This window comes from Oncorhynchus tshawytscha, linkage group LG24 (genome assembly GCF_018296145.1).
Source record: "Oncorhynchus tshawytscha isolate Ot180627B linkage group LG24, Otsh_v2.0, whole genome shotgun sequence".
In the NCBI taxonomy this organism is placed as follows: Eukaryota; Metazoa; Chordata; class Actinopteri; order Salmoniformes; family Salmonidae; genus Oncorhynchus; species Oncorhynchus tshawytscha.
Window position 1 is genome coordinate 11,741,644 of NC_056452.1, and position 27,992 is coordinate 11,769,635.

A 27,992-nucleotide genomic window follows, 5' to 3' on the forward strand; every position below is an offset into this window, starting at 1 on the left:
GTATTTTATGCCGCGTTCAAAACGAATGGGAACTCAGGAAAATACGAGGTAAAAACATGACGTTGATGAATTTCAGGTCGGGAAGTCGGAGCTCTAGAAACAGGCCCAAGTTCCCAAGTTTGGGGTTTTTATAATTGTGTTATTATAATGTTGTATTTAAACAATAATGCCCGCGGAGGTGTGATATATGGCTAATATACCACGACCAAGGGCTGTTCTTGCATGACGCAACGCAGAGTGCCTAGTGGACATCAGTTCTTGGTCCATTAAAGTTCTTGGTCATACAAGCCACTGTATTAAATCCTGTTGTCCTTCCGAGAGGACATTCTGGGCTTTTCAATGATATCACATGTGTGTGTAATTATTCATTATAGTTTTTGTATGTTTGATATTCAAATTGTTTCTAGAAAGTGAATAGCTCAGGAATAGTTAAGTGAGTTATCAGAACTGTGTAATAATTTGTTCAGATTAATAAATAGGCAAAAGTAGAGTTTATCAAGAAATGTCCTCTGTAGTGGACACCCGGATGCCACAACTATGTTTTTCACCTACTGTAATGTACATTTTTTTCATATTTACTTCCTAATGACCACTACAGAGGGCAATTTTGTACTTACAATAACAGGTAAATAACAATAATAAACCATCTTGGAAACATGTTTTCTTTCAACCCAAACACTTATGTCTGTAAAAAATAAAATAAAAATACACACTTTTCAGGAGGATACACCACAAACACCTGAAGTGCCTTATTGCTTTTAGAAACTGGTTACCAAAGTAATTAGAGCAGTACAAATAAATGTTTTGTCATACCTCATACCTGTGGTAGACGGTCTGATAGACCATGACTTTCAGCCAATCAGCATTCAGGGCTCGAACCACCCAGTTTATAATGCTATTTATAAAGTGTGTGTGTGTGAGAGAGAGATGTGGTTTTGAGCCATCATTCATACAATCCAATCAGGAAATACCTGTGAGAGACAGTTGGTCTATGAACAACATGCCTCAAGTGTACTGTTCTGTACAAGCTAAGGCAAGGATCATGACAGCTGACGTGTCTCTGCCAGCCTGTCCACCATCTGCTGTTCCAGTTAAAGAATTCTAATCCAATGATGGTTTGTGTCTTGCACACGCACACCTACACACACGGCACGTGCAGTATAGCTGTAGGATTAACCATTAGAAATAGAATGTTAAATACTGACAGCAGAGGAGGCTGGTTGGAGGACCTATAGGAGGACGGCTTCATTGTAATGGTTAGGATGGAATAAATAAATGGTATCAAATACATCAAACATATGGAAAACAAATGTTTGAGTCCAACCATTCCATTATTCCATTCTAGCCATTACAATGAGCAAAGTCCTTCTGTAGCTCCGCCCACCAGCCTCCCCTGACTGACAGTCAGTTGGTCACCATGATTTGGGATATTATGGCGGACTACAAATGAGGGACTACGAAATTGTGCACGGAGAACGATTTGATGTTTGTACCTCGTATCACTCCGTCCAGAAGGTGATACGTTGCTGCCAGAAGCTGCAACCCGCATTATAAATATAACCAGTTTGAAAACAGTGAAGTTCAAACTAAGGCTGGTGTATTCCGTTATTGCTAGGTTTCTTCTACTGTCTTAGATTTGATTTGTGTAATATTGCATTCCGTTATGAAAAGGCATTCCATTATTTTGTCTTGGATAGAAATATGTCCGTATTGAAAAGAGCCAAAACATGGGAGATATCTGAATCTGAGGGCGAAAGCGATGCTGAAACTCAACCTTCAATCAAATGCATTGCATTTACCGATCAGGGTGACGATAACAATGAAACAGCGACGGCCAATAGTCCTACTGACGGTCTCGAACAGGACAACAAAGACCACAACACAGATTGCAAGTCAACAGCCAAAACCGAACCAAGTGACACATTGGTGGCTCCACGACCCGCTAGGTCCGGTACCGCAAGTCCGGGGAGAAAACGCCGAACCAAAGTGGAGATAGAGGCAGACAGACAGAGAGTTGAGGAGAGGAAGGAGGCCAGAGAGAAACTCAAGAGGGTGAGGGCCGAAGAGAAAGAGGAGAGGCGAGAAGATCAACAAAGGAGAAAAGAAGCTGCAGAGCGTCAAAAGAGCCTCAGACCTGATAACTGTTTGAAGTGCCTGACTGTCTGTATTGATCCAGGTAATTGGTCCTTTGTGAATGTAGGTGGAAGGTGGAAGGGGTTCAGATGGCGTTGAAGCAGAGGAGGCTGGTGGGCGGCGCTATAAACGTGGTTTCCATATGTTTGATACCGATCCATTTATAGAATTTCAGCCATTGCAATGAGCCAGCCTCCTCCGTGTCAAAGGCACACTGTAAATAAGATGTGACATCAGAGGACCACCGACACAACTAAAGGATGGTGGACATTTTTTAAATGTGTGTTTCCACTCCCCAGCTCTACTGCAGGATGATGGATCGGATGTGTTACTGGGAACTCTGTCTGCAGTTGAGTGGAGGAGCAGCATTGAGACACAGCAGCTCCCTCACAGCATCACTTGGACCAGAGATCTTCCGCCGGTAACGTACCATCACACACAGACAACACGAGCGCCACAACGCTGGGCTTGTTGTCTCTGCCCCTCAGGTTGACTAGATAATGTCTTGGTGTTGTCAGGAGAAAGACAGCAGTGGACCACTGGAGGAGGAGCAGGTTCTGCTGGTGTTGGGTCTGACTGACTTCATGGGCATGGTGGTGTCAGTCAAACAGGTGAGTGCCCTTTAAACCTCAACAAATTCCCTGGTGTCTCCACCAGTGTGTGCAAAGCGAACGTTCACATTTTCTGTTCACCCAGACACTGCATGGCAACGGGGAGGAATCAGCGGTGGAGTCTTTCTTCAAGCTTTTGTCCGAGTGCCTCAACCGAGATGCCAAGATGGCGGTTACTGTTTTAGTGATGGGATCCAACGCAAATAGCTGGTTCGTATGAGATCTGTTTTAAGAATGCGTCTCTGAACCTTGGTCCTTGAGACACCCTGTATGAGAAGAGACTGGATGTATATGTTGGTCTGTCACCAGGACTGGGACATGGGATGTACCCGAGTTGAGCCAAAGATCTCAGTTGGGAATGGAGGATCTGGACATTGAGGAGGTAAGGTCTCTTTCTGATATACTATACAATCTCTCTTCAACACATGCATTTGTAGCGGCTGTTTTTTCCGTTTCCAGTGTCGTGCAGAAATGAACCATTTCAAGCTGCTTTTTGTACTTCTCTCCTCGAACGGTTCCTACCCATCGTGTCATGGAGCTCGATGGTTTTCACCTAACGTGTCTTCATCTGTCCTCAGGTATTGGTTTTCCTGCAACTGTACCGGAACATTACCGTGGTCTTCCTGGACAGCTGGCAGGATGTCACAGACCACGTGTGTGCCGTCACCAAGGCCCTGTCCAAACGGCCCTACAAGTATGAACCTAGTGAACTCTTCATATTCCACATCATTAAGAAAATATTCAACTTAGGAATCTTATCAGTTGGAATTCATTTACTGCCATGCCATGAGGACAGGCTTTGAGCACCGCTAGCTTACTTTCTTTACTGTGATTAAACACTAAGTCTGGTAACCAACTTTTGTGCTGGATACAGTGGGAAACTACAAAGCATGCAGGCTTTTGCTCCTGCCCAGCAGTACCAAACCTGAGATACAAATCGACTTCATGATTTCGAATCTAATGTGTGTTTGAGCTAGGCTGAAACTTAATCCTGCAAACCCTGTAGCTGTCCAGGGTTGACGAGGCTTGGTGAGCAGTCCATTGCTGTAGAGCACAATCTTTAAACTGTGGTCACGCCTTTCCACGCCACTGCAGACTGCTGACAGAGCGGTGCGAGTTGCCGTTCTGTGTGGATGGCTCATGGGCCAGTGGGGTGCGTGTGGAGCGGGATGGAGCTGGGCTGGGTGAGGTGTGGAGCAGGCAGATCACACAGCTCAACAGGGTCAGCCCTGCAGTGGCCTCTACTTTGACCACAGCCTACCCCTCACCGCAGATACTACTGCAGGTAGGAATCGATCTACGTGTCTGTTTAGTCAGGATCATTGACATAACATAAGCATTTATGACCAATGTAAATCCTACAATTCATTATAAATGTACCACAATGGCCTATACCTGCAGGCTATATGTTTAGCATTACCAATAATTTATATGGCTCTTATATAATGGGTTGACTTTCATTGCATATAAGGGCAAAACAACTATAGGAGGTTGGTACAGTAGATGACCAGAAGTTCTGGGTTTTCTTTGGGATCAGGTTGAAATTTGTTTGGCGTATGACATGGCCACATCACTGACATGATATCAACAAACTGCATAAATTAAATACATAGAGTATAAAAGTATGTCAATCTATATTTGACACAGGTCTGTCTTGAATTTGGATAGTTTACTGGTTTAATGTTTCACCTTCAGGCCTACAGTAGCTTAGAGTCTGAGGAAGAGAAGAGGGGGCTGCTGGCAGGCCTACTAGTGAAGACTGGAGGGAAGGAGAGACGCATCGGACCTGAAATCTCAGCCAGAGTTTACCGTTCCCTCACAGCTCAAAACCCCCAGCTGGTCCTGGACTAGTTGACCATTCTGGCGTCACTGTAACTAATTGATACCTAATGAATTCCTAATTGTCCCTTTGGCATGTTGTGTAGGCCTAGGCATCAGCAGTATTCGTAATATCTCTTGCGCTTTGATGGGCTGGATGGAGCATATCAGAACAATAATGGCCTAAGGACCAAACCCTGTGGAACTCCATCTTTAACCTTAGATAGAATGATCAATTCGCTCAGGTCTAAGTGCCTCAGGCCTGGGGTCAGTTTGGGTTTGGGTGTACAACTTTTCTAACCACTTGAATACATGCAGAACTTTTACGTTTACATAAGTTAAAGTTATGGCCTTGGTTGCACATGGGGTGATCATCAAAATGAGTGAAGTATAGTACTGTAGCACTTTGTATATTTAAGAGAGAATGGCAATAGATTTGTATATGAAAAAATAGTTAATTACGATTAAATGTTTAACACACAATGTTTGTTTTACATTAGATTTTTTTACTATTCATAAGAAAAACATCTTACTTGGTGACTATAAGCTACTATATGTAAAGCATGAGTCAGAAACTGCAAAATATCAGAAAAACATGGAGAGCAAAGCGCTATTAGAGAACATGGCCACCAATGCGCAGTATAAAACATTTAGATAATGTTAATTGTATGTCGGCATTGTTCTTTCGAAGGCCAAACCCACCATTGGTGTGTGTGTGGCCAAATACCTATTTTCATGTCATCTGACCATAGCACCTCCTGGATTCAGCTAAATGGCATTGGCACTTGGATTGGAACCAGTGCTATAATGGTCACATGACATAAAAATAGAGGTCTTTGGCCACTGCACAACAGCGGTGGGTTTGACTTTCAAAAGAACAATGCATATGCAGAAAATACCTCATCCCTACTGAAAAATATGGTGGTGGATCTTTGTTATGGAGCTATTTTGCATCCACTGGCCCTGGAGTCCTTGTTAAGGTCAACAGCATCATGAACTTTATCAAGTACCAGGACATTTTAGCCCCTCCAAAAAACTGGTTCCCTCTGCCAGGAGGCTGAAACTTGGCTGCAAGTGGATCTTCCGGCAAGACAATAAGCCCAAGCACGCATTTTTCAATGGCCGTCTCAGTCTCCGGGATTTGAACCTCATTGAAAACCTGTGGTTTGAGTTGAAGAGAGCAGTCCATAAGCGCAGACGAAGGATATCAAGGATCTTGGAAAGATTCAGCATGGAAAACGGGATCCAATAATTTTGACCGCTATCTATTAGAGATTTTTTTTATTACTTGTTAAATATAATCTCTTTCTCTGAGCAAAAATAATATAGTAAAAAATAAATAAATGCAGCATACAATATAGCACAGTATTTGTATTATATTTTATAGTGTCTTTTTTGCTCAGCTTTATCAAGGGATCCAATCATTCAGTATAGGGAGTGTACATACAGTAGATAACATTAGATTTAGAACTAAGTCATCTGACTTGAACGGGGTGGTGGATATCCGGGGTGGCTGTCTTCCCCTTCCCTTCAGCCAGGCAAACTGGGGAGAGTTTGGAAGGACAGTCTCGAGGGTGAGCGAGCATTCCACTCAGAAAGTCTTAAAGTGCTTAGAAATCTGAGCTAAGATAAAACTCTTCCACTCTTGTGGACTTTTCCACAAGTAGATGGTAATGGCATTTAGAAAGATTCAGAATAGATAAAGTGCCAACTTTATCTAACATTTCTGAGTGGACATTTGAAAAGAAAAGTCATGTCCTCACTGTCTGAGTTGCTCCCTGGAAGGGTGGGCAGGCAGGGGCACAGGGAGAGGCAGGGCTGGGAACTGGACGAGAGGAGGCAGGGGCATTGGCATGATTGGGTACAGGGCTAGGGAAGGAGCAGGCACTTAGGGTGGGCACCTGGCTGAGACAGGGACTCGGGCATGGACTAGGCTCCTCAGGCAAGTCATCAGGCAACTCCACTGCAAAGTCATCAAAGAAGTCTTCATTCAAGTCCTCCATCAAGTCCTCAGACTGCTCGGGGGCGCCGTTACTGAGGGTGAACACCCAGCCAAGCTGGTTGTGGAGGAGGTGGCGCAGGCCCGGGGGCAGGGGCAGCACGTTCAGGATGTCAGGGCAGTCGGGCCGCTGCTGGCGCAAGCGAGAGCAAGAGAGGTACTGCAGGGAGGTGGGCGTGTAGCAGGACCGGATCACCTTCATACTGCTCTTGGCTGCAGTGGAGCACACCACAGGGTAGAACTTCTTATTCTGCAGCCTGGTGGCGGCCACACCTGAGGAACAGGAAGAAGGGAAGAGACCGAGACATTAGGCACATGGTCACATGTAAATCTAGAGCAAATGTTACCCTTACAGTTGCGGTAGGATACGTCAGCCATCTGAACAATCTAAAGTGAACAAAAATATACAGTTCATAAAAGGAAATCAGTCAATTGAAATAAATTCATGAGGCCTTCATCTATGGATTTCAAATGATTGGGGATACAGATATGCATCTGTTGGTTTTATATATATATATATATATATCTATATATATAAGGTAGGTGCGTGAATCAGAAAACCAGTCAGCATCTGGTGTGACCACCATTTGCCTCATGCAGCGCGACACATCTCCTTCGCATAGAGTTGATCAGGCTGTTGATTGTGGCCGGTGGAATGTTGTCCCACTCCTCTTCAATGGCTGTGCGAAGTTGCTGGATGTTTGCGGGAACTGGAACACGCTATTGTACACGAAGATCCAGAGCATCCCAAACATGTTCAATGTCAACATGTCTGGTGAGTATGCAGGCCATTTTCAGCTTCCAGGAATTGTGTACAGATCCTGAACCTTGAGGTGATGGTGGCGGAAGAATGGCACGACAACGGGCCTCAGGATCTTGTCACTGTATCTCTGTGCATTCAAATTGCCCTCGGTAAAATGAGGTTGTGTTCATTGTCCATAGCTTATGCCTGCCCATACCATAACCCCACCGCCACCATGGGGCACTCTGTTCACAACTTTGACGGCAGAAATCCGCTCGCCCACACGACGCCATACGTGCTATCTGCCATCTGCCCGGTAGAGTTGAAACCGGGGTTCATCTGTGAAGAGCACACTTCAGAGTGCACGTGGCCATCGAAGGGGAGCATTTTCCTACTGAAGAAGTAGGTTAAGACGCCGAACTACGGTCAGGTCAAGGACCTGGTGAGGACGACAAGCACCCAGATGAGCTTCCCTGAGACGGTTTCTGACAGTTTGTGTAGAAATTCTTTGGTTGTGCACACCCACAGTTTCATCAGCTGTCTGGGTGGCTGGTCTCAGACGATCCCGCAGGTGAAGAAGCCGGATGTGGAGGTCCTGAGCTGGCATGTGTTTACATGTGGTCTGCGGTTGTGAGGCCGGTTGGACGTACTACCAATTTCTCTAAAACGAGGAGAGAAATGAACATTCAATTCTCTGGCAACAGCTCTGGTGGGAATTCCTGCAGTCAGCAGTCCAATTGCACGCTCCCGCAACTTGAGACATCTGTAGCAATGTGTCGTGTGACAAAACTGCACATTTCAGAGTGGCCTTTTATTCTCCACAGCACAAGATGCACCTGTGTAATGATCATGCTGTTTAGTCAGCTTCTTGATATGCCACACCTGTCTAGTGGATGGATTATCTTGGCAAAGGAGAAATGCTCACTAACTGGGATGTAAACAAATTTGTGCGTCTGGAAAATGTCAGGGATCTTTTATTTTAAAATCATGAAACATGGGGCGAACCCTTTACATGTTGTGTTTATATTTTTGTTCAGTAGAGTTTGAATCAAGGTGTCACTCACCTATACGGCGGCGGTTCTTATAGAAGGTAAGGGTTCCATGCCACGTGTCAAGGTGCAGCCCTATGATGGAGCCTTGGCCAAAACGGGACGAGAAATTCACCTTGTCCCCTTTGTGCTGAAGCATACCTTGAAAAGGAAATTAATCAAAACCGGAGGCAAATGAGTGAATTACTATGTATAAAACGTCATATCCATAAGGCATGCCTATTCATAACATTTATGTGTCACTTCCTCACCTGTGTAGGAAAGTCCCCAGCTGTCCTCGTCCATCCCCAGCATACTGCAAAAACTGTGTTGGAACTTGTCCAGGTTGACCTCAGCGGTCCCGATGCCCACCATCTACATAGAAGACAAAACATACAATAGTAGGTAACAATGTTAAATGCTGGCTGGTTGGCTGGCCTTGTTTGTCTGCCTGGTTGGCTGGCCTTGTTTGTCTGCCTGGTTGGCTGGCCTTGTTTGTCTGCCTGGTTGGCTGGCCTTGTTTGTCTGCCTGGTTGGCTGGCCTTGCCTTGCTCGAATTACACACCTTGTGAAAGAAATGCCATACCCCTTGTTAGCTTAAGATTTTAAAGGGGGAAAATGTATCCTGATTATATACAGGGATCTATAATTACGCTTTAGGCTAGAATCAAGCTTTCACAAGGAAGATATGCTTCTGATGCACATGGGGATATCTTTGGGTCGTCTCTGTAATATTCAGAGGCTGAGCTACGTTTTGTCTAATGTCGGAGTAAAGAAAAAAGAAGAACACTGCTTGGGAAGTAATGTCTGTGACTCTCGCTATCAATAGAGCTAATCACTTTCCGAAAAATAAGATGTTTAACTAAATTGATACTTGATAGTTCAAATAAATTACAATATTATAACATATTTATTAGGGGAATAACATTTGTGAAAATAGTCAACTTTATGTCCCCTCTATTTAATTATGTATCATGAAATAGCCTACCTTAAAGATGTCATGAATTTCAGGAAACAAAATTACAAAGTGGGATTAAAATAGGGAAAGGGGATACCTAGTCAGTTGCACAACTGACTGCATTCAACCCAACCGCTCTGAATCAGAGATTTAATAGTAATTTTCTGTCAACAATCTACAGAAAATAGTCTGCTTTGTCAAAGTGGAAGAAAAATTCTAACAAGAATCACCTTTGGTAGTGATTACAGCTGTGAATATTTCTTGGGTAAGTAAGAGATTTGCACACGTGGATTGTACAATATTTACACATTTATTTTAAGGAATAATGTTCAAGCTCTGACAAGTTGGTTGTTGATCATTGCTAGACAGCCATTTTCAAATCTTGCCATTGATCTTAAAGCCGTAAAAAAAACTGTAACTAGGCCACTTGGGAACATTCAATGTCATCTTGGTAAGCAACACCAGTGTATATTTGGCCTCCCAGTGTCTATTGGAAAGCAGACTGAACCAGGTCTAGGATTTTGCCTGTGCTTAGCTCTTTTCCATTTATTTTCATTAAAAAAAATACTCCCTAGTCCTTGCCGATGACAAGCAGAACCATAACATGATGCAGCCACCACCAAGCTTGAAAATATGAAGAGTGGTACTCAGTGATGTGTTGTGTTGGATTTGCCCCAAACATAACACTTTGTATTCAAGACAAAGTTCTGTTCAGGCTTCCTTCTTTTTACTCTGTCAATTAGATTAGTATTGTGGAATATCTACAATGCTGATCCATCCTCAGTTTGCTCCTATCACCGCCATTAAACTCTGCAACCGTTTTAACCCCCTAGAGTCGACGTCCGTGCCCCCTGCAGAAGTCTAGTTGGCCCAATAAAAAAAATCCCCATCAAAATACGTCAGTTTAAACTGGAGATATCTGGTGTTTTTTAATGGGCTGCGTCGCAATCCATCGCATCTGCCGATAACTTGTGATTTTAGTTTAATTCCACCCCGGTCATAGGCCTAAGCCTCCCAGGGATGCTCAGAATTGACCAACTAACTGCTTTTACAAAACAAATGCCCCAGGATCCCCCTAGCTTCCTCCTCCCTGGGTACGGCAGTGAGGGCAAGTAACAGTACCATGGGAATGCCCCGCTGACAGCCCTCATTCACTTCTGCTAATACACACGGATCACTCTCAAACAATGTTCTGCTTTTACCCCTATTGTAAGGTTTAAATACAAACATGGTAACTTTCTCCATATTGGAAAGCATTGTTTTCACTGTATCTATTACCAATTTCTGTCGGATATTCACTTTCTGCTTCACACTTTAATGCCTCTTATTTTAAGATTACCATGTAATGCGTCAAATTTATAAAACACATCGGCCAATTCAGAAGGGAAGAGAGAAACTTTCTGGCATCAACGTGTATTATAACTGGGCTGGCACTGTCTATCAGTCCACTGTAGATGGAGTACTCTGTCCATAATAAGTCTCACCTGAGACGGGATAGACTGGGAAATAGAGCCAGTGTCTGACTAAGTCTCGGGGAGTGGTTGAATTTTTGGTTTAGAATCATTTGGGATATCAACGAAAACGCCATTGGGAGTACAATAACGTGTAGCCTTACGTTTAGTTAATACGTCTCTACAGGTTCAACAGTCCTACAGACTTTCGTTGAATTTCCACGACACTTTTAACAAATCAACCCCTGTCTACACTGTAGCTATACTATGGGCCTACAGTATCTGTAAACATGTAAAGGTTAACCCACTTAGGGTAATTCCTGACCTGGATGTTTTTTTTGCGTACGTACCATGTCTGTGCCATAGACGGGTGACGTCATCTTGATCTCCCAGAAGTGCTGTCCATCTGTCAGCTCCTTGGTGCCGCGGATGGCGGCTGTGCCACAGCTGTACTCAGAGTGGAAGCTCACCTTGCGGTTGTCACAGCTCAGGAGCGCTGCATTGGACTTGATGCCCTCGTCCCACACCCAGTCAAAACCTGCAGAGAGACAATATGATGGTTATCCACACTAATTCATGACCCATCGATTGATAACACCTGCTACATTTCCCAGGTACACCGTTTAAGCTATACGGTGCATGCTCATATACATAATAGCTCCACATCCATTCAAAACATGGACATACAAGTGCATGCACGCACATACTGCGCACACAGTATTGTCAACCCACATCGAGTCGGAGTCAAAACACAGAAACTGACATTGCTTGACAGTACAAAGAGGAGACAATTATTCATTCACCTATACAGTAAACACAGACCAGACTAAGTTGAAAGACATACACAGATCCATAGTTCCCCAACCCTGTTCCGATCCTTCCCACTACACACCCTGGTCCTCCTCTCCACACAGGCAGTCATTGAGGGGCTGGAGCAGAACCCCAGGGCTTGTTTCCTCCTGGGCGTCACAGTGACAGTAGGACTCCCCTGTCACAGGCACCGTGTCGGGCACAACGTCTGTCACCTCCGGGGTGACGGCCAGGTAATCCACTTCTGAGTCCGAGTCGCTGATCTGATTGACGCACATGTGATAGACAGAGATGGTCAAGGCGAATGAGTTGGACATTTGAGAATGTCCCTAGTTTTAACTGAGAGAACAGGTAGACTGAACCACACTTGAGAAGACTAATCTGTGAGAATCTAAAGAATTCACAAACGGAGTGCTTTCAGAAAGAAAGAAAAAATACAAAATAAAAACCAACTAGCTTGGCTTAAATGAAGACAAACCCAAAAACTAGCTTAATAGGTCCTGTTTGAGAAACGTCTGGAAATACTGTGCACTGCAACCTCTCCTCAGTCGGTTACCTCAACTAAAGCACCGAGCTTGTTCAGGTTCTTTAAAGCTTCTATAGGTTGACCCTTTCCCTAAAGAGAGGCCCTTGCATTCCCATTGGAGCGCAAGCAGGGTATGCCAACATTTAAAAATAGACCTGTGCCAAAAATACAGACCATCCATGCCTTAGGAGTCCCCATTCAGTAGAGACAGCCATTTTGAGACAGTTGAATCCACCATGGAAAACTACCGGCTCTAGCCAGGTCATATTTTCGATCATGCCGCGGCCTCGTGTTCTCTCTGTCTCAGCATTCTCCCATTGCTCTTTCAACTCTTATCACCCCCTCTCTACCCTAACTCCTCTCTGGGTCTGCCCCAAACACACACTTCCACACTCTTACCTTTCATCACTCCACCCTTTCTATTTATTATTTTGAACCACCTGTAGTCCTCGCGCCACTCCTCCCTCCTTTTACATCTCACCACTGCACTCCTCCTTTCTCCATCCCCCACTCCTCCCTCCTTTTACATCTCACCACTGCACTCCTCCTTTCTCCATCCCCCACTCCTCCCTCCTTTTACATCTCACCACTGCACTCCTCCTTTCTCCATCCCCCACTCCTCCCTCTGTCTCTCTCCCCATCTCTATCACTACCCCACTCCCTCTCACTACCCCACTCCCTACCCCCTCACTCCCTCTACCTACCCGACTCCCTCACTCAGTACTCCCCCCACCCCCTCCCCCTCAGTACCCCACTCCCTCTCAGTACCCCACTCCCTCTCAGTACCCCACTCCCTCTCAGTACCCCACTCCCTCTCAGTACCCCACTCCCTCTCAGTACCCCACTCCCTCTCAGTACCCCACTCCCTCTCACTACCCCACTCCCTCTCACTACCCCACTCCCTCTCACTACCCCACTCCCTCTCACTACCCCACTCCCTCTCACTACCCCACTCCCTCTCATTCCCCCACTTCCTCTCAATTCAATATAAGGGCTTTATTGGCCTGGGAAACATATGTTTACATTGCCAAAGCAAGTGAAATAGATAATAAACAAAAGTGAAATAAACAAAAAATGAGCAGTAAACATTACACCTACAAAATGTCCAGAAGAATAAAGACAAAAAAAACATTTCAAATGTCATATTATGTCTATGTACAGTGTTGTAATGATGTGCAAATAGTTAAAGTACCAAAGGGAAAATAAATAAACATAAATATAGGTTGTATTTACAATGGTAAAGATAACCTACTCTCTCTCTCCCCCACTTCCATCCGTCCCCCTTCTCCCGGTTCTCACCTGTGTGTGTTCGTTGCCCCACTCTTCTCTGTCATTCCCCAGTACTACGGCGTCAATGTCTCGTCGGATGTCACTCCACACGTAGTGCGGCGCTCGGCTGTTCCTGCTTCTCCGTAGCATGGCCGCTCTAAAGGGGCGGGAAGGAAAAATGAAATATCACATACATAATACACAATACAAAGGATTGTCATAAAACCTTAGTAATATAATTGTATAACCTATATCCCACAATTTCAGCATGGTGAACTTATGTTGGCAGACATGTGCATCCCATTGCCCTACTTGAAACTAGGCTGAATATGTTTCGAAGATCACACCACACACGTTCAACTTGACAAAGCTATTTGAACTTGAATCATTTATATGCCCTGCTGGTGGGAACGACATGATCAGTTAAAATACTCAGTCACATGTAGTGGGGAAGTTGAAATATCATTGGCATTGATGTAGCATCTAATAAAATATATTACATTTGGAAACAACGGTGATTTTATTGGTTTATTTGGTTTACATGATCCAGATAGGGATGTCATTTGGCATAAGAAATGACACAAGATTGTTTTTCAAATACTGAGCAAGTGCTCATTTCAACTGTCTCACAAACTAGGTTGATTGTATCCTCTTTCATCCCTACCCCCTTACCCTCTATGGACAATACAAGATGCCAACTATTTTTATTTAACCTTTATTTAACTAGGCAAGTCAGTTAAGCACAAATTCTTATTTACAATGACGGCCTACTCCGGCCAAACCTAGACGACGCTGGACCAATTGTGCGCCGCCCTATGGGACTCCCAATCACGGCCAGATGTGATACAGCCTGGATTTGAACCAAGTACTATAGTGATTCCTCTTGCACTGAGATGCAGTGCCTTAGACCGCTGCGCCACTCGGGAGCCCAAAACCAGTCATTGAGACAGCACTGAAATAAAGGTTTGTGGTCAATACCATTTCAATTCAGGAATTAAACTGAAACTAGAAAAGGTCATTTTTCAAGAAAAATTGTGTGACTTGCTTCAGCTGTCCAAAAGTATTTTTTGTAGAAGTTGTTGGAGGCTAGTGTGGTGGGAAAGTAACAGCAGAATTAGTGACTGCAGTACAGAGGTGGAAAAAGTACCCTATATATACACACCACTTATTTCACTATACCACTTTAGTCGTATAAACCTACCCTGATAGAAAATGACTCAAGGTGAAAATCACCCAGTAAAATACTACTTGAGTAAGTCTAAAATTATTTAGAATTACTAAATTACTAGAATTACGTAGGTAACCAGTTTATAATAACAATAAGGCACCTCGGGGGTTTGTGGTGTATGGCCAATATTGTAACGCTTGTTCCCGCTCTCCCTCTCTGGCGCTCGAGGGCGCCATGCTGCTCTTCATTACGCACACCTGTCACCATCATTATGGGCATCAGCAATCACTGGACTCACCTGGACTCCTTCACTTTGATGATTGCCTTCCCTACTTCTGTCTGCTCCTCAGTTTGTTCCATGTGTCAGCATTAACCCCCCCCGTGCTTATTGCTTAATTATAACTGTCACGACTTCCGACGAAGTCGGTTCCTCTCCTTGTTCGGGCGGCGTTCGAAGTCACCGGTCTTCTAGCCATCGCCGATCCACCTTTCATTTTCCATTTGTTTTGTCTTGTTTTCCCGCACACCTGGTTTACATTCCCTCATTGCTTGACGTGTATATAACCCTCTGTTCCCCCCATGTCTGTGTGTGGAATTGTTTGTTGTAAAGTGTATGTGCACTTCAGAGACTGGTTTGCGATGGGTTATTTCAACCCGTATTTTGTTGTTCTGGGTGCAGTTTGTTTTGCCGCATTAAACTGCTCCGGTTGTTACCCATTTCTGCTCTCCTGTGCCTGACTTCCCTGCAGCCAGTTACACACCTCTTACAATAACTCTGCTTTGCGTCCTGCCTAAGAACAGCACTTAGCCATGGTATATTGGCCATATACCACAACCCTTGGGCCTTATTGCTTAAATATACCACGACGCCCAGCGTCGTCCGGGTTAGGGGAGGGTCTGAATTGAAATAGAACTGACCCCTAGCCTGCTTGAAACATATAGGCTCCACAGAACAACACACAAACTGAACTCTGCAGTTGCTAACCAATATTCTCCCTTGTCTGAGGTTGAAGTACTGTTGCTCCATATGGACTGTTTCCACATGTAAGTTTGACCTTTCAATCCGACCTGCCTTCTAGTGTGCCACTTTGGCAGCGAGTCTGCAGTCTGTGAGCCGGTTCACGAGATCAACAGTGATAATGGTTTTTTGACTCACTGACTGCATCGAGTGATGTGATCATAAATTATGAAGCCCCTGGGTGGGGTTGGGGGAATGGGATGGGGATGGAGGCCCACTTATGTCCCTATGCTAAGGATTTGATTTGGGGGTCAAATAATGTATGCTCAGCGGAGTTGAGCTGACATGGAATCTGCAGCTGATGGCACGCCTTGCTTAGGCCTAATGTTTCCACAGAAAACAGGTAGCAGCTGGGTAGACTGCTGTCCAAACAGGTGCACCAGATAATTGCCAATGGTTTAGATAAGGGAGTCTGATGCGCCTCACTTTAACAGTGCTTAGCCTATATACTCTATCACCGTCATCTGAGTAACTCAGGCTGCATCCATAGCTCCATGTCAATCAAAATCTAATGTAATATTATCTGGATACAAGCTCAACCCATTTATTTTTTATGCACGAGCACCAAACACATAGTTTGTTTATTTTCTTAATACATTTTTATTCAGAGCCAAGTTTGAATTGCTCTTAGCTTACTTCCTTATGTCCAAGATGCAATGGGTTATTTAGTAAACATTTATATGTAAGTAGTTTCCCCCTGAATTTAAGTAAATATTGGTTTTCCAATCCATAAGTCCCTAATGATGTCCTATCTATTCATTACATAGTAATACAGTTAGTTGAACCAAAAGTGCAATTTGTCATTGTACACTGTTAAAGTTGACATTTTTGATTCACATAAAAGCCATAGGCTATACTTAACTGATATCTAAGGACTGTCAAATATATAACACAATAGCCATTTAAATTTCAGTCATTTAGCAGACGGACTTATCCAGAGCAATTATTAAGTGCCTTGTCCAATGCTCTTAACCGCTAGGCTACCTGCCCCCCTACTTTCATTAAACTAGGAAAAGGTTCCTACCTTATATTTGTCTTCTTATGAACTATCTTGCATGTTAGGTCTTCTATACCAGACTCCTGAGTGTGACAGGTGCAACTTGCTCTATGACCTAGTTCCCTGCACGCCAGACATCAACAATACCCTTACACGCCCACACCTAACACTGATTGGATAAGTGTGCTAAAGGGGAGGAGTCTATGCTAATTTCCCTATCTAAATAGGGTAGATATACAATTCTGGTAGAAATTGTATTGTGGCTTTATGTAGGTGTCATTTGTGTCAGTATTAACAGGCTTTACTTATTGATGCATGTTCTCATTGCCCTGGTTACATAAAGCATGAGAATTTGGAACAGACAGTAAATATTAATTTGATATTGTCAAAATGTGATACTATTACAAAAATATATTTGTTAAAGTTTATGAACATCAGGAAATATGCAAGGGAAATTAATTACCTTTATAGCCAAAATGAGAAAGGTGTCATTCCTGAACGTCAAGGGCCAAAGCATAAGCGACATTTAAACATTTGTTTTTGAGAAAATGCAAGGCATTAAAATTCACACGTGAGTGGGGGAAAGGGTTCTAGGGTAGGTACAGAAATCATAATTGCGAAATTCAATAGAGGCCAAGGCTGCATGACTTCACTTGTAGTATGTGGCTTCAAAGCTTCCTTAACAGCATCAAGTAGTTTCATGCTATGCTCATACACCCTGTGCACCCAACGGCAAAAACCTGAAACATTTCCTGTGTTACGCTTACACACAGGTGTTCGGAGCATGCTAGATGGCTAATTAGCACAGGTGGTCACCTATTGTTTTCCGTTAACAAGCGTTGTAACATGAAGATATGGCTGTGTGGGAACCCTAACCCTATAAAAAGATGTGTATCAATTTAAACTTTAATTTTTTTATTTCTCACTGACATTGTAATGCTCGTCTGAAGAAGAGGACCAAAGCACAGCATGGTACGTGTTCATGATAATTTATTCAAACTGAACACAAACAAAATAACAAAGTGGAACAAAACTAAAAAGTTCTGTTTGGTGCAGACACAAAAGAACTACCCACAAAACACAGGTTGGAAAAGGCTGCCTAAGTATGATTCCCAATCAGAGAGAACGATAGACAGCTGTCCCTGATTGAGAACCATACCCGGCCAAAACATAGAAATCAGAACATAGAATGCCCAACAATCACACCCTGACCAAACCAAAATAGAGACATAAAAAGGCTCTCTAAGGTCAGGGCGTGACAGTGGGCATCTATCCGCGGTGGTGGCTCTAGTGCGGGACATAGACCCCGCTCCACCTCACCCCACTTTGGTGGCGCCTCTGGTGCGGGGACCCTCGCTGCGGGCCCCGGACCGGGAACCCTCGCTGCGGGCTCCGGACCGGGGATCGTTGCTGGGGGCTCCGGACCGGGGATCGTCGCTGGCGGGCTTCGTGCCACGGATCGTCGCTGGCGGGCTTCGTGCCACGGATCGTCGCTGGCGGGCTTCGTGCCACGGATCGTCGCTGGAGGCTTCGTGCCACGGATCGTCGCTGGCGGGCTTCGTGCCACGGATCGTCGCTGGCGGGCTTCGTGCCACGGATCGTCGCTGGCGGGCTTCGTGCCACGGATCGTCGCTGGCGGGCTTCGTGCCATGATTCGTCACTGGAGGCTTCGTGCCATGGATCGTCACTGGAGGCTTCGTTCGTGCAGCAGGCACAGGACTCACCAGGCTGGGGAGACACACAGGAGGCCTGGTCCGTGGAGCAGGCACAGGACTCACTGGGCTGGAGAGACACACTGGAGGCCTGGTGCGTGGAGCCGGCGCAGGATATACTGGGCCGAGGACGTGCACTGGAGGTCTGGAGCGTAGAGCTGGCACCACCCTTCCTGGCTGGATGCTCACCCTAGCCCGGCACCTGCGGGGTGCTGGCACAGGACGTACTGGGCTGTGGAGACGCACCGGAGACACAATGCGCAGGGCCGGCGCAGGATATCCTGGGCCGTAGAGACACACTGGAGGCCAGGAGTGCTGAGCCGGCACCATCCGTCCTGGCTGGATGCCCACTCTAGCCCGGCCGATGCGGGGAGCTGGGATATAGCGTACCGGGCTGTGAATGTGCACTGGAGACACCGTGCGCTCCACCGCATAACACGGTGCCTGACCAGTACCACGCTCCCCACGGTAAGCACGGGAGTTGGCTCAGGTCTATAACCTGACTCCGCCAATCTCCCCATGTGCCCCCCCCCAAAAAAAAACAATTTGGGGGCTGCCTCTCGTGCAAGCTCCTCGTACTGTCGCCGTACCGCCGCTTCTAGCTCCTCCTTAGGACGGCGATATTCACCAGCCTTTGCCCAGGGTCCCTTGCCTTCCAATATCTCCTCCCATGTCCATTCCTCCAGAAAGCGCTGCTCCTCCCAGCCATGCTGCTTGGTCCTTTGGAGGTGGGTAGTTCTGTAACGCTCGTCTGAAGAAGAGGACCAAAGCGTGGTACGTGTTCATGATAATTTATTTAAACTGAACACAAACAAAATAACAAAGTGGAACAAAACTAAACAGTTCTGTCTGGTGCAGACACAAAACAGAATACAACTACCCACAAAACACAGGTGGGAAAAGGCTGACTAAGTATGATTCCCAATCAGAAACAACGATAGACAGCTGTCCCTGATTGAGAACCATACCCGGCCAAAACATAGAAAGACAAAACATAGAAATCAGAACATAGAATGCCCACCCAAATCACACCCTGACCAAACCAAAATAGAGACATAAAAAGGCTCTCTAAGGTCAGGGCGTGACAGATATAAAAGATAATGTCCTTATGCTTCCAAAATCATGCCTTCTTCCAATGACTCTTATGTACAGTTGAAGTCAGAAGTTTACATAAACAAGTTAATGACTCCAACCTAAGTGTTTCAACCACTCCACAAATGTCTTGTTAACAAACTATAGTTTGCCAAGTCGGTTAGGACATCTACTTTGTGCATGACAAGTCATTTTTCCAACAATTGTTAACAGACAGATTATTTAACATATAATTCACTGTATTACAATTCCAGTGGGTCAGAAGTTTACATACACGAAGTTGACTGTGCCTTTAAACAGCTTGGTCAAATCCAGAAAATTATGTCATGGCTTTAGAAGCTTCTGATTGACTCAAATGATGTCAATTAGCCTATTGGAGGTGTACCTGTGGATGTATTTCAATGCCTACCTTCAAACTCAGTACCTCAGAAAAAAAAGTGTAGACCACAAGTCTGGTTCATCAAAGTCAAGGTATTGGAGTGGCCATCACAAAGCCCTGATCTCAATCCAATTGACAATTTGTGGGCAGAACTGAAAAAGCATGTGCAAGCAAGGAGGCCTACAAACCTGACCCAGTTACACCAGCTCTGTCAGGAGCAATGGGCCAAAATTCACAAAACGTATTGTGGGAAGCTTGTGGAAAGCTACTCAAAGCATTTGACCCAAGTTAAACAATTTAAAGACAATGCTACAAAATGCGAATTGAGTGTATGTTAACTTCTGACCCACTGGGAATGTGATGAAAGAAATAAAAGCTGAAATGAATAATTTCTCTCAACTATTATTCTGACATTTCACATTCTTAAAATAAAGTGGTGATCCTAACTGACCCAAGACAGGGAATTGTTACTAGGATTAAATGTCAGGAAATGTGAAAAACTGAGTTTAAATGTATTTCGCTAAGGTGTATGTAAACTTCCGACTTTCAACTGTATAGTGCATTTGGAAAGTATTCAGACCTAGACTTTTTCAACATTTTGTTACATTACAGCCTCATTATAAAATTGATTACATTTTTTCCTCTCATCAATCTACACACAATACCCCGGAAATATTACATTTACATAAGTATTCAGACCCTTTACTCAGGACTTTGTTGAAGCACCTTTGGCAGTGATGACAGCCTCAAGTCTGGGTGTGATGTTACATGCTTGGCAAACCTGTATTTGGGGAGTTCCTCCTATTCTTCTCTGTAGATCCTTTCCAGCTCTGTCAGGTTGGATAGGGAGTGTCGCTGCACAGCTATTTTAAGGTCTCTCCAGCGATGTTCGATCGGGTTCAAGTCAGGACCACTCAAGAACATTCAGAGACTTGTCCCGAAGCCACTCCTGCATTGTCTTGGCTGTGTGCTTAGAATCGTCGTCCTGTTGGAAAGTAAACCTTTCCCTAGTCTGGGTCCTGAGTGCTCAGATGCAGGTTTTCATCAAGGATGTCTCTGTACTTTGCTCCGTTCATCTTTCCCTCGACAAGTCTCCCAGTCCCTGCCTCTGAAAAAATATCCCCACTTCATGATGCTGCCACCACCATGCTTCACTGTAGGGATGGTGCCAAGATTTCTCCAGACGTGACGCTTGGCATTGGGGCCATATATTTCAATATTGGTTTCATCAGACCAGAGAATCTTGCTTCTCATAGTCAGAGTCCTTTAGGTGCCTTTTGGCAAACACCAAGCGGGCTGTCATGTGCATTTTAATGAAGAGTGGCTTCCGTCTGGCCACTCTATCATAAAGAGCTGATTGGTGGAGTGCTGCAGAAATCGTTGTCCTTCTGGAAGGTTCTCCTATCTCCACAGAGGAACTCTGGAACTCTGTCAGAGTGACCATCGGGTTCTTGGTCACCTCCCTGACCAGGGCCCTGCTAGGTTTGACTGGGCATCCAGCTCCAGGAAGAGTCTTGGCAGTTCCAAACTTCTTCCATTGAAGATTGATGGAGGCCACTGTGTTATTGGGGACGTTCATTGCTACAGACATGATTCAGTACCCTTCCCCAGATTTGTGCCTCGATACAATCTAGTCTCAGAGCACTACGGATAATTCTTTCGACCTCATGGCTTATTTTTTGCTCTGACTTGTACTGTCAACTCTGGGACCTTATACAGACAGGTGTGCGCCTTTCCAAATCATGTCCAATCAGTTGAATTTACCACAGGTGGACTCTAATCAAGTTGTAAACACATTTCAAGAATAATCAATGGAAACAAGAAGCACCTGAACGCAATTTCGAGTCTCATAGCAAAGGGTCTGAATACTTATGTAAATAATGTATCTGGGGTTTTGTATTAGCAAAAAAATCTAAAAACCTGTTTATTGCTTTAACATTATGGGGTATTGTGTGTAGATTGATAAGAAAAAAATATATTTTATCAATTTTAGAATAAGGCTGTAATGTAACAAAATGTGGAACAAGGGAAGGGGTCTGAATACTTTCCGAATGCACTGCATAATGTAATAGAACTGAGAGTCATGATCAAGGACTAGCCTATTCATAGACACTAACTTTTCTTGAATATATGCTAGAGTTAGCTATCTTTCGATCCAGGAGTTTTGTTCAGAGTCCTGAACTTCAAAACGCATCGCTTGCGGTACGGTTGCGCACATAACAGATTAGACGTAAAGGCAACTGATTGTTTGCTTATTTTTGGAGGCGAGCGCAACACGCAATCCCATTCGTTCCATTGGATATTTGGTGCTCATGTGACGAAGTGCGGAAGTATACGGAACACTCCAACAACAACAAAAAGTGATATATAAAGCAAATATGGAAGAAAACAATGGTATGAAAACCATATTACGCTGCCAGTTAATATGCATGTGTATATAGCTTCCTTCTTTGAAAATAAGGCATATTTCTATTATGAGTTTGTCAGAACGAGAAACTGTCACATGTTGTTTTCACATTGCTAACGTTAGCTTCTATCTAGGTAATTAGCTAACAACTAGCTCTAATCTGTTCGATAACTAGCTAAATACCGTAATATTTATACATAAGTGGGTTAATGTGCTCGAGAAGCTGTCATGTGCATGGCTAGTGGCAGTGCTTAGCCAAAACTCGACATGAAGTTCAGTAGCTACTGTTAGCTAGCTAGTTACCTTCAAGTCGAATTTTTGCTAGGCTAATGGTGCAATTCGTTATCTGGCAAAGCAATACGTTCACTTGACTAGTTAAAATGTGTATGGACAGCAGGTTAGCGTTTTTCGTCATGAATCTTTGTTCTGGAGGCAGCTATGCAGAGTGATCACTAGCTGGCACAGCCACTAAGTCTAAACATCTGCTTTTAAATTGAACCCTAATGACACTGTTAAACCCTAACCTTAAATTAAGACTAGAAAACATTTTTTTAGTTTTCATTTAAAAAATTAATAACACATTTTTGACTTTGCAGCCGGCTTTGCCTGGAAACATGATGTTGAATTGTATTGAATTATTCGTTGGGCAGAAATAGGCATTTGAATCAGAAAAGTTTCCTCTCACGACCTCTACAAGCCAGAATGTTGAATAAAATTATATTTTAATGTACTTTACTGGTTGGTACTTTTTCTTCGGTAGGAATGTGATACAATATATCCACATGAAAGTATACTTACAAACTTTTCAAAGCGCTGGTAGTGCGTTCAGATTTCTATCTCCTGAAGCATGATCAAAATATAAAAATATATGCACGAGAGACATGCATACTTGCCGAGCTCATGCACATATTCACATTCCGAAAGGGGACATCGCTCAGTTCTGCCTCCAGGACAAGACTCATGACAATAAACTTCAACCTGCGTGATAAAACGTGACTGGGTCCTTAGAATCTTTCAGTGTCAGTGAACATACAGTAATGAGAGATTTAATGGATATAATTAGTAAATGCTGCTTTCACAGTAATAGGACATGCATGCATTGTTCATGCATTTGTAACGGATGTGAAACGGCTAGCTAGTTAGCGGTGGTGCGCTGAATAGCGTTTCAATCGGTGGCGTCACTTGCTCTGAGACCTTTGAAGTAGTGGTTCCCCTTGCTCTGCAAGGGCCGCGGCTTTTGTGGAGCGATGGGTAACGATGCTTCGTGGGTGACTGTTGTTGATGGGTGCAGAGGGTCCCTGGTTCACGCCCGGGTATGGGTGAGGGGACGGTCTAAAGTTATGCTGTTACATTGGTGCCGTGACCCGAATCACTGGTTGCTGAAGAAAAGGAGGAGGTCAAAAGGGGGGTGAGTGAAATGGCTAGCTAGTTAGTGGTGGTGCGCGCTAAATAGCGTTTCAATTGGTGAAGTCACTTGCTCTGAGACCTTGAAGTAGTGGTTCCCCTTGCTCTGCAAGGGCCACGGCTTTTGTGGAGCGATGGGTAACGATGCTTCGTGGGTGACTGTTGTTGATGTGTGCAGAGGGTCCCTGGTTCGCGCGAGGGGACGGTCTAAAGTTATACTCTTACACATTCATGTCCATATATTTCACTAACTTGTTTCTCCACAGAAGGTGGGAACTTGGCCCAGGTCCAACATGTGGTGTTGATCCTGTCTGGAAAAGGAGGGGTGGGCAAGAGCACCCTCACCACAGAGCTAGCCCTGGCCCTAAGACACGCAGGCAAGAAGGTGGGAGACCTAACATTCATGTGTGTGTGTGTCATCAGGATCTTTGTATCAAATGGACATTTTTGATGGGTCAACACAGCTCCATTCTTTTATGCTTAAGCCCATATCCGCAGTTGCTTTTCACAACAGAAGATGCTTGTGTTTTGAGAGAGAAGAAATTGTTTGAACGAAAACATGGGTATTTGGCCCAGCCATGGCCGCTGTGCTGGGGAAAGATGTGTCTTTGTGTAACGGATGTGAAATGGCTAGCTAGTTAGCGGTGGTGCGCGCTAATAGCATTTCAGTCGGTGACGTCACTCGCTTTGAGACCTTGAAGTAGTGGTTCCCCTTGCTCTGCAAGGGCCGTGATTTTTGTGGAGCGATGGGTAACTGTTGACGTGTGCAGAGCGTCCCTGGTTCGCGCCCAGGTCGGGGCGAGGGGACGGACGTAAAGTTATACTGTTACATGTTCGGAGACGCAGATAGCTAATTAGCACAGGTAGTCTTCCATCTGTTTTCTGTAAATAAGCGCAGTAACATGGAAATATGGCCATGTGGGAACCCTAACCTTTTTCAGAACAGCCTCTATTTGTCGGGACATGGATTCTACAAGGTGTCGAAAGTGTTCCACAGGGATGCTGGCCCATGTTGGCTCCAATGCTTCTCACAGTTGTCAAGTTGGCTGGATTGTCTGGCTGCACATTTGACTGGCTGACTTACTGCAGAAACTCAACAAAAAGAAAACAGTATTATGAAGCCAAGATCAATTATATAAAGAATGATGGAGGGAAAAAAACTACTTTAAATGAAATTATGGACAGAAAGACAAATTCAACTCAGATGGCTTATTCATCACAAAACCATTTGATGTTGCCAATTATTTTCACGATTACTTAACTGCCAAACGAGTGTGGCTGCTGCTTTCGCAACAGCTAATGGGGATACTAATAAAATACCAATACCAGATTACGCTATTCATTTTGAGTAATCAAGTGGATTTTGTTACTAATTACCTTTATTGTCTTGTAAATGTTTTGGTTACTGATTACACATTTCCTAGTTATCTGTCCAACCATGAATGTGTGAGACTGTACAGTATCTTTTTCTCAGGTTGGTATTTTGGACCTGTGTGGAATATTGAGCCCACATAACTATGTGCATGTTCACACATGCCTACATGTGTGGTCTCTGTCCTGTTTATGTCTCTGTCTCGTCTGTCTGTCTGTATGTATGTATGTATCAGGTTGGGATCCTGGATGTGGACTTGTGTGGTCCCAGTATCCCCCGCATGCTGAGTGTGGGCAAGCCAGAGGTGCACCAGTGTGACTCGGGCTGGGTGCCTGTCTACACAGATGCCCAGAAGAGCCTGGCGCTCATGTCCATAGGCTTCCTGCTGGAGGACCCAGACGAAGCAGTTGTCTGGAGGGGTCCAAAGAAAACAGGTATGCTCAGTCTACATTGGACTATTAGAGGCCAAGGTTTAGCTTCCACAGTAACAAAACAAAAAAGTTTAGATCACAGGATCAGCACTCTTCCTTTGAGATGCTTGAAGTATACCGCCCCTTGATCAACATGAAGAGTGTAGGGGCTTACTGGGTGGGACTGTGGTGTCTCATCAATATCCTCTCACGTTCTCTGGCTCTCTCTCCCCCACCAACTGCTGTATGGTCACGTCCCAGCTCTGATTGGGCAGTTTGTGTCTGACGTGGCGTGGGGGGAACTGGACGTGCTCCTGGTGGACACCCCCCCGGGGACGTCAGATGAACACCTGGCCGTCCTGGAAAACCTGAAGAAGCAGCACAAAGTGGACGGAGCCATTCTGATCACTACACCGCAGGTACAGTACAAGGAAAGATTGGAAGTTGTGTCAACTCCTAGAAGAGAAACAAAATAGCTTTCGCTGTGGTGGGTCTTAAATGTTGGCAACAGGAAACCTTTTGTTCTGATAAATATCGACCCTTCTCCTGAAGTGCGCACTTGTACTCCCCCTGGTTGATCCATTGTATTAATTACATTATATTGTACTTAGATATGCTGTTATTCTGTGCAGGCAGTATCGACGGGGGACGTCAGGAGAGAGATAACGTTCTGTAAGAAGACAGGCTTGCGCATCCTTGGGATTGTAGAGAACATGAGTGGATTTGTGTGTCCACACTGCTCTGTGAGTACTCCAATATGCATGGACACACACACACACCATCTGTGCTTGTTGCAAACAGGTCTCCAGTTAGTTTTAGATTAGCTTCATGTGCATTATTTCGCTGGACACAATCGTCAGTCTGAAGCGGTGTCATTTAAAAATGTATAGTGTCACTATTTTGTCATATTAGAATCTCAGCATATGCCAGTTCTGACCATTCTAATATAATGTGTTTGCTTACAGGAATGCAGTAATATCTTCTCCAAGGGAGGAGGAGAGGAGCTGGCCAAGTTGACAGGATCAGTATATTTGGGTAAAAGACATTTTTTGTGTGTGTGTGGGTTTTTTTTATGGTCATTCCGGCGTCTGCATTGGCTGTACAGCATTTCCTGCGATGCGGCCTCTGCAGAAGTCTGGGCATTCATACATCTTACACTTCGCAGAGCTTATGTGAAGGAAGTTGTCAAGGAAGTGTATTTGTGTTTATACAGGATGTACAGCCCGCACCTACTGTCCAATCATATCAATGCAGAGCAATACGGAGCCCTCCGCATTGTTAAAAAATGTGGCTCTTCACACCCTCCGTACGGAGCCTCCGAATCGGCTTTTAGGGACATGATGGGTATTTTATTAAACAGCCACTAGATGTCACTCTAACCCAACCGACTCCAGCACTCTGAAACTGCTTGTCGCCATTTAGCAGGCATTTTACAGCAGAGCTGCACTGATAAAATGGTTGGTCTTCATTGCAGTGGAGTGCTTGTACAATTTTGGGGTTAGAGCTGATACATTTCAGTCAAAGCGATGGGGATCAATCTAAGTGGTATATTATTGACCATTTCACCATTAACACTCAACAACCATATGCTTTGTAAGAGTGGAAACCAATCTGTGAGTAATGAAGCGGCTAATGTAGCTAAAGCCCAGAGCGGTGAGAAGCCATATTTAAGGCTACAGCACTGTTCTCAGCCAACTGCAGTACTGCTATGGCTGTGGATGGAGAGGTTTTGAGAGAACTGTGTACCATTGATGTAGACTGTGTGAAGACTACTGGGTCTACCAGGGGTCTCCAACCCTGTTCCTGGAGAGCTACTGTCCTGCACGTTTTCGCTCCAACCCTAATCTAGCACACCTGAATCTAATAATTAGCTGCTTGATAAGCTGAATCTGGTTGGTTACAGCTGGGGTTGGAGTGAAAAGCTACAGGAGGGTAGCTCTCCAGGAAGAGGGTTGGAGAGCCCTGGGGTAGATGATGTATGTAGTAGACTATGGCTGCGTTTATACTGGCAGACAATTCTGATATTTCGCGGTTACTAGCAAAAGATCTGATCCGGTTGGTCAAAATACCATATTATTGGCAAAAGATCAGAATTGGGCTGCCTGCGCGAACACAGCCTTTGCATGTAATGTTAACAGCATTTGATCTTTTCAAGTTTTGACCTCAAAAGACACCATAGTGTCTTGTTTTCTAAAGTAGGCCAGTGTGTTAGCTGCTTGTGTGTGTGTGTGTGTGTGTGTGTGTGTGTGTGTGTGTGTGTGTGTGTGTATATTGTTTTCAATGGTTGCGAAGGCCTCAGATTGTGTGTTTCCCATTTCAGGCTCTGTGCCCCTGGACCCTCTGCTCACTACCAGTATAGAGGAGGGCAAAGACTTCATCCAGACATTCCCAGACAGCGCCACCTTCAGTGCCATCAACAGCATTGCACAGACCCTCCTAACAAGCATACAGAATCCCTGAGCATATTCAATAGCAATACAGTATCGTAGTATTTAGCCTTTGTAAAATCATGTTGATATATATATATAATCACACGCAGGCACACACAACCAACCACACAAGACATTTTTACATTGCATCTATCTTGTCATGTACTACTGGTATGTAAAGCTTCAGAAAACTACCCACATGTAATACTTCACAAATGTAATAAAGTGGGCTGATATTTAATTGAGAGCAGAACTGAGT

The 27,992-nt window shown here is 44.5% G+C and overlaps 1 protein-coding gene across 2 annotated transcripts; it reads left to right on the forward strand.

The window, feature by feature from the left end:
* The first annotated feature begins 1,442 nt into the window (after positions 1 to 1,442).
* Positions 1,443 to 27,978, forward strand: nubp2 (nucleotide binding protein 2 (MinD homolog, E. coli)). Of its 2 annotated transcripts, XM_024386891.2 has the most exons (14): positions 1,443 to 2,176; positions 2,433 to 2,554; positions 2,652 to 2,744; positions 2,830 to 2,954; positions 3,054 to 3,126; positions 3,323 to 3,438; positions 3,840 to 4,029; positions 8,612 to 8,732; positions 23,789 to 23,907; positions 25,130 to 25,328; positions 25,566 to 25,723; positions 25,937 to 26,047; positions 26,270 to 26,339; positions 27,625 to 27,978. In XM_024386891.2, exons 1-14 carry the CDS (start codon positions 1,702 to 1,704, stop codon positions 27,762 to 27,764), a joined length of 2,112 nt encoding a protein of 703 aa, XP_024242659.1. In that variant the 5' UTR covers positions 1,443 to 1,701; the 3' UTR covers positions 27,765 to 27,978. The 2 variants fall into 2 exon arrangements, with proteins under 2 accessions (XP_024242659.1, XP_024242660.1); XM_024386892.2 differs by lacking the exons at positions 1,443 to 2,176; positions 2,433 to 2,554; positions 2,652 to 2,744; ... (3 more) ...; positions 3,840 to 4,029; positions 8,612 to 8,732 and adding an exon at positions 21,957 to 22,105.
* Positions 27,979 to 27,992: the final 14 nt, after the last annotated feature.